Below are 8,003 nucleotides of genomic sequence, written 5' to 3' on the forward strand. Positions count from 1 at the left end.
CTTTGTTTAGCAGATGTCTTAGTGTTTGTGCTGTAAAATGCAAAATAAAACTTTCAAATGAAGTCCAAATCATCGTAGAAGTAAAGCAGTATGCACATTAGTGTTCATGGTAAATGGGGTGAAATAGCCAAGTAATGGTTCATTGGAATGGCTGCAGGGGGAGGCTCCATTTGACCATGATTTTGTGAGAGGGAAGGGCAGCAAACTCAAAGACAGCCCCAGCTGAACTATACCTCTTAACTGTCCAGATTTTCACGGAATGAATAGATTTTTGCTTCTTATTTTTGGTTTGTTCCTTATAAAATGTGTGGTTTTCTGACAAATTATTTAGGAATTAAGTCACTAAATAATGACAGACACTGAGTTTCAGACTTCATAACCTTCAGATAAATGCATGCTAAAGCAAGACCTGTTATTCTATCAATTGTCTCAGTTTATACAACAATTTATAGTAATGTTTATATGTTCTCCCAGTATATTTGGTCTTGCCCAGATTTCCTGCATTAACATGTTGAGAGGTATGTGCAAATAAATTGGTTTATAGAATTAGGCATATCCAAACCTCTCAACTTTCCCCGATTTTGGCTCAGAATGTTGCTCTTCCCCTAATAATCCTGCTGCAAAACGACAATTTTGGAAGAAAACGTGGAGGGTTTACAATTAAGAAATAACTGTAATAATCAGCGTTATAGATTACTTTTATTTCAAAAATGCATGTAGAGTCTTTTATTTTTTCAGCTGTTCAAATTAGTGGTACTAATATTAAAAAAAAATGTCCCTTCTTTTGACAGGCTCCCAGCTGTATTGTGTGGCTATTTTATATTTTTGCATCATATTTTTGGTCCATTTTTCATAAAATTGTGGGGTTTTTTTGGCAAATTAGTGGCAAATCATTAAAGACTGAAGTTAGAAAATAATGACAGACATTTGAGTTTCAGATTTCATACCTTTCAGAAAATCCATACTAATGCAAGACTTACTATTCTATTATCTCTCTAAGTTTATAACAGCAATATTTAAAAATTGTCCTTATTTTTGGGCCTTTGTCCAACTTCTATGTATGGCTCTGTCCATATTTCTTGTTCTGAGGTTGAGAGGTTTGACAAATGTGTCAGGGCCATCACAGTCAGCCAGAGACATTTCAAATTGTGACATAGTTGTTGCACCACACTCCCCCATGTAGTGACTCTGGATGTGTCCAAGCAAGGCAAGGGGCAGTACTGCAGTGCAAATGTGCAGAGTATCCCCCCATCCAAGGTAGACACAAGTACTACTTTTATTCTGTTCTTGATTTTGCAGAATGTTCTGGTTTCTGTCATATTTTTATACTGTTGATTTATGCTTATTATTACTCAGAAAGTGCCTGTTGCTCTCTGTTTAAGTAGCAATGCTTTAATGACAATCAGGTAAACTTGTCTGAGATTGTAAGATGCAAGTAAGCTTTAATAAGCATACTGTTAATGAATTGCCAAAATTGAAAGCCTTTTGTTGCCATGCAGAGAATACTTACTTAACTAGATAATGTATAAGCCTTGGGTTTTGAAATGCATATGACAGTATTTGTAATAAAGGACAGGATTACATTATTTTAAGAACTCATTACATTTGTTGGAGACTTGCAGTCATCTTTGCAGGCTTTACCTGTAAACCAAACAGAATGCCAATCTATCATGTGTGGTCCATTACCTGTACAGTAATCCTTTAAGCAATGTATCTTGAGCTTGTTTCTTGTTTGCTTTTCAGTTTTTACTTTGATCATGTTTTTCCCATGAAACAAGTAGATAGTTGTCAGGCAGCAAGTCTTTTTTGGATAAGAAACATTTTTACAAGTGGGGGTATCACAGAGATTGCTATTTTCAGCATGTTACTTGGTACTTTAATAAAGCTGAATATGAATTATAATTAGAACTGCAGTGCAAGGAGAAGTGGTTTGAGTTGAGTGCTGCTTGCTTTTCTTATACTTGATTTTGACTGGCATCCCAGTAATGGATTTAAAAAGTATTTTTTTTTTCATGACTCACAACCTTTGTGTTTCCATCTAGATATTAAGTAAGCTGTCATGCAGTCAATGCATTGAAATGTTTTTTTCTTCTACACTTTATTTTGTCTTGATTGGACTCTCATAATGACAGCTTGGCACCCAGGGCAGCATATTTAATTAAACTTACAGTTTTTGTGGTTTGGAGCATAGCTCCTCCCCGTTCTAATTGGCCACACCCCTTCCCATTGACCCCACCCATTCAGCTGTCTTCTGCAGCCCCCCTTTGATTTGAAGTCACCAGCCACCACTGGTGTGCACGCATGTGCGCAAGCACGCAACTGTCACTGGAAGACCCTTGTCAGAATTGCTCCCCCTCTCTCCCTTTGCTGGTCTCATACCTGTCTGCTACTTTGCTGTGACCACTCCCACACTGTCCAATACTGACAGCAACAATTGCATTTAGCACTGCCTACCTTCTTGCATCACTATGCTGCTGGTCAATGGTGCTGTACACAGCTTGTGCTTCTCATCTCCCTCTCTACACATGGCCAGGCAGTGACCAATGTACAGGAAACATTGTCTGTCCTCCATATTGCATGTCTTGCAGTCTATGTGTATAGGTCACAGTGTAGGCCTTCCCAGGTTGGACACTAAGTGGTATTGACCTTGTGTTATGCAACCCCAGCCATACAGTAACCAGTCATGCCCTTGTGCTATGTTACCTCATGCTCTCTACCATTTCCTGTCTATCACTGTTACTGCCATGCACCATGAGTACTCAGTGCAGTGCAATGGTCCATATACAGGTGTCATCTTCTCCACTGAATTCTTAATCCTGACTTAATTGCCTTAATGTATTCTGCACAGTGACACAGTTTTTCATCATGCTACAACAAGCCTTGTTACATAATGTCTATAATAGTGAATTAACTTGTGATCACTCCTGAATCTTCCCCATAATGCACTAGGTCATCGCACCCAGACAATACTTATCCCTGCCCAGTCCCAGGCTAGGATATGTGCACACTATGCTCATGCATGATCACTGTAAAGTCCACACCACTATCACTCTGTGTTAGCGATACTTTCCATATCACACCACTTCTTCCAAACACGTGGTGTCCATAACGTGTGTCTGTGCATACAGTTACCATTTTGCTTCTCATTCTGACCTACAGAGTACACGTGGCTTCTTGAAGTATTAAGCTCAGAAGGCCTCCTACCTAGTGTCTCATGGAAAGTAATTTTTTTTTTGTATCTGCGGTTATCAAAAAGTATCTGCTGAACTGTTATAATGACCGCTCATATAAGAATGTTGCCTAGCACCAGTCTGCCAGAGTGGGGAGTGATGTCACTGACATCATCTGCTATGGCAAGCAGTGTAGGCATTGCTACAGTTTATTATTTATTTTATTTAACATTTGTTTACCGGGAAAGTCCGACTTGGAGCAAGCCAATTTTTAGCAGAGGCCAGGGGAGAAATGCTCCAGATGCATGTCTTTGTAATGTGGGAGGAAACCAGAGCAACCAAAGGAAACCCACATGAACACAGGGAGAACATGCAAACTCCACACAGAAGGCACCCCAGCCGAGAAGAGAACTGGAGAACCTCTTGCTGTGAGGCAACAATGCAACTGCTGCACCACTGTGCCGTTCAAGCCATTGCCTGTGAAAGTGCCATTCTGACCATTTACCCTAGTCGGGAGGCAGAAGTTATGAAGAGTTAGCCAGCATTTTACAGTAAGCACTATATATGGGTTTTGTCAATTTTTTTTCCCTGGCTATAGTCTGTCATTTTCCTTGCTTTCTGTTGGCAATGTCATCCTATAATGAATGGTTCCTGTTTTGTTTTACAGAAGACAAGCAGATTGCCTTTAACAGGGAGGCTCTGTCCCTGGTGGGGTATAGGTTCATAGGTTCATAGGTTAGTACTAAGCTAACTGCCCTTGCGAGCCATTTTAAGCCTAGCCAATTATCCCTTGTGAGACTCAAACCCACTTGTGTGTGTGTGTGTAACAAACACCTTAACACCCCATGTATAATATGTGCATTTCTGTTGTGTCCAGCATCATATGTGTGTGCTAATGCATGGTATTATTTTGCCTTTCTATTTTGTTTGCCTCCTTTTACTGGTTTTCTTGTGGTACCTATAGTGCAGAATGTGGAGCAGCAGTGGTCATCCGAGTCTGCTCCAGCCATCATGCCTGGTGAAAGGTCAACAGCTGCTACTGACTGAAGGCAATCTGGTGGCTCTCTTGTGACCACTTACTGGGGAGGCATGGAGGCTCCTCATCTGAGACTGTTCCAGAGGGATCCCCAATGCTCACATATCATTAGGTACAGCAGCTGGTAATCCCCAAGGTAGGCTAGCAACTGGACTCCTGCCCAGGGACCATGGAAGGCTTCTTGGTGAGGCAAACAGAGTCAGTGTGATTGTCGTATCTTGATCATCAGGTCACCAAAGACAGAGCCGGCTCATGATATCAGCCATGGATATGACTGACATTTGCGAGGCTCTCCTCTTGGCCAGTCAGTCAAGCCCACTGTACCCAATCCTATCTCCCCATCATGTAGTTCCTCTTCCTTATTTATTAATCCTCCTACCCTTTTTATAGTCTAGTCCTCCCCATCACCAGATGTCCTCCCTTTATATACCTAGGTGTCTCCATAGCCGACTCCCCCTTTTGTGTCCATAACACCCCTGTCCATCTCAGTCTATATGTTTTATGCTTGTTCATCTGCCACTGCTAACTTTGCTATTCCCTCTTTTCTTCCCACATACAGTCCTTGCTGCCTCCACCTATCTGCCGTGTTTAAAAAAGTAAAACTTACCTCTGTCTGACATACCCCCCCCATCTTTTCTTCAGGTTACCTTTGTTTTGTTCCTCTGCTTGCTCTTGCCCCTTTTCATGCCTTTCCTACACCTTTATAAAAGGTACTGAATTGCATATTTACTGTGCTGGCCCTCTGTGGCCACTCACATACTTCTCAACCTGCAGATAATAAAAACAGGAAAAAGGCCCATCTAATTAGCATACAATTTAAATACCAAACAGCATATACTGTAACTCTTCCCGCTTTCAGTACCAATGTGGGACACTACTCAGAAATGCATATGAAAGAACAAGGTGACAGAATTATGGAAATATAAGCTCATTAAGTAACAGAAAGTGCAAAATCTGCAGAGTCTAAACTGTACTGCAAAACTCTACCACACAAGGTCACTTATGTCTACTCCAGAAAAAGGGAAATGTAAGATCTATTATCCTTCTTTAAATTACTGATGCCACTAGTATGTTGATTATGTAGTGTGGTTTTCTGTGTACTAGACAGCTTCAAAAATCATGTGTGATAAGGAGGATTCAGAAAATTGTGTGCCGGGATAAAACAAGCTGGAACATAGGGACATATCTCCAAAAATAATGGCACCCTGAGCACAGGTAGTTCGGGCCTATAAATAGGAACCTTCCTACAAAATAAGGACAGTTGAGTGGTCGACCTGATCTCAATGCCTGCTTTGCAACTTTGAGGTCCTTCACTGTGCATGAACCTACTGTAGAGTTGCTCTGCTGCTCTAAGATTTGACAATTTCATGAACAATTACCATTTTTATTTTTTCAAGTATGGGTGACATGCTTCCTCATTCCCTGTAAATGTTCATTCTTCAATTGTTTAACTCTCATACATAACAGGGGAAACCAAAGCAGATCATTAACTAACAGCTTACTTACTAGTCGGGGTGATTTCATGACGATCTCCTTGAACTTTGGTCACGTCTTCCTTCATTATGTTACTTGGAAGTTCATCAGATTTTTCAATTAGCTGCAGTAGCTGTTCCATGGGAATTATAAACCCTGTGCAACAAAAGGTATAAATTCTGTAGTTAAAGGTATGCATCAGTGATTTCCACTCTTCATGTACACAAGCACAATGGACATTATAACACACATAAAAGAGCAGCAGGTCAAAGACCTCATATTCAGTTAACAAAGAAGTACAGATTATTATTTTTTTTAACTGAAAGACTTATTTTGCAAAGACTCCAGATCAATAAAACAAATCCAATAAGTTTGTATCAGTATCACTGAGAATAATGCATGAAGAGGATACAGATATTTCATTAATAAACTGCACAAGCAGCAGATAACTTACACAGAAAAGATGCAGAATAGGAAAAAAAATGTTCATACCGTTCATTCCACACTCACATTTTGAGATATTTTGGTGTTGCAACTCATGAACTTCTTATGAGAGACATGCTGTCAGACAGGTCATCATGTATGAAGCTGACGTGATTTGAGCTATGAACCAGTGACACCAAAAATAATTAATCTGTCTGTTGAAAGGAAGCTGAGACCACCACTGTCATTTTGCTAGATAGGGCTGTGAGTGTAGCCTTGCTGTTTTGCATAAGTTACTGGGGCTACCCTGCTCTCACCACCCCAAAGTGTATGTGCTGATGCACAGCAGGTACATGACAGTCTACATTAGTACACCATTCACCTGAGGTAGGCCCTAAAGATGACAACATGTCTGGGTCACATTTCAATGATAGCAAAAGACAGTGTGCCTTTTGCTAGGGGTATTACAGAACCAAAGTAAAAATACACTGGAAGACATAGCCTCACACTCCCTCATGTGAACTGCATACACAGATAACTGCTTGCAGCAGTCTTATGGTTTATCTGGTCTGCTTTCTGTCTGTAGTTAGCAGCCTGTACCTACCCAAAACCACTGACTTCTCTTCCTCTTTCAGATATCCCAGGTACTTTTTAGGGAACTCTTTCTGTAATGCAGTACTTTATTAGTTCCACAGTTAAACTAGTTCCCTGTCCCCCTTAGCTTTATCCTTCACTTATGAGTTCTGTTCCTCACAACCCCACATTGTTAATCTTGTTCATTAGGATTATGTCCATTTAGACCTCCTTTCATCAAAGGAAAAAAAACTGATTCAAACTATTTTAAAATCTTTCCCATGTAAAGTGCGGAGTACTTTGACTGTTTTCCACTAGACTGTTTTGAGATCTGAGCCACATCATATGTTTCTCTTCTTGTTACATCTGAGACTGTATGAGGTACTCCAGTGTGCCCTGACCAGTGGCCAGCACTGTGACAGAATGATACTCTGTCCCTGGAGAAAATCCTCTAAGGATACAGCATGACATTTGCTGACCTTCACTGATGCCGTTTAATTTAGCACTTAATGGTTCACTGGTACCATTAAACTAAACGGAATACTTTGTACTTGTTCATTTCCGTGAATGGGCTCCCTGGCACTGTTTTTATTGTCCAGCAAAGCATCTGTTACATATTTCCAAAGTATCCTAACTGCCACCTATTAGCCTGGCTCTCCACCTTTACAAAATCATTTCCAGGGCTTTTTTTTCCACCATCAATAACTACTGTCCTGATCTTTTCAACACCTGAGAACAGGCTAGTCTTGGTGTAGCTGTCCCCTGCTATGTCAGGGACAAAACCACTGGAAAAGTACCAGAACAAATTCCTGAGGTATTATGCTGGTCTCCCTATGGTTTTCCAACAGAATTCATCTTCCCTATAGCTACTGTTGCACTTCAGCATTTTCAGCATCTTCTGTCCCTTTGGTTTGCTGGGAAACATTCTACATGACACAAATGTGAAAACTTAAGACAAAACAAATTATACTAATTGTCAGGATCATCTAACTATAAAACCATGCTAATTTGTGACCAGCATGTTGTTTTTCTGTGAGAACATCAATGGTTTTCTTGCAATATTCTTCCATCACTTTCCCCGCAAATAAGATTAGGCTCACCAAATATAATCCTCTGGGTTACACTGGGTCCTCATTTGTGTAACTGCACTACTGGAGTCAGTCTTTCACAATCTCCCCATGATCCATAGTGATCTGCTAAGTACCTCTGTTGGGGGGTGAAATCCCCCCATGATCCATAGTGATTTGCTAAGTACCTCCGTTGGGGGGGTTCAATCTCCCCACGATCCGTAGTGATCTGCTAAGTACCTCCACTGGGGGGGTGCAATC

General features: G+C 40.7%; 1 protein-coding gene across 3 annotated transcripts in view; it reads right to left on the reverse strand.

The window, feature by feature from the left end:
* LOC122789907 (zinc finger protein 501-like) overlaps positions 1-8,003 on the reverse strand; it is a 149,995-nt gene that overhangs the window by 90,000 nt on the left and 51,992 nt on the right. For all 3 annotated transcript variants that reach the window (XM_044057362.1, XM_044057360.1, XM_044057361.1), the window contains exon 3: positions 5,713-5,835. In XM_044057362.1, coding sequence (XP_043913297.1) covers positions 5,713-5,835 — 123 coding nt within the window. The remainder of the gene's footprint in view (positions 1-5,712; positions 5,836-8,003) is intronic.

The sequence above is a fragment of the Protopterus annectens genome, chromosome 15.part0 (assembly GCF_019279795.1).
Source record: "Protopterus annectens isolate FY-2018-M chromosome 15.part0, PAN1.0, whole genome shotgun sequence".
NCBI classification, from domain to species: Eukaryota; Metazoa; Chordata; order Ceratodontiformes; family Protopteridae; genus Protopterus; species Protopterus annectens.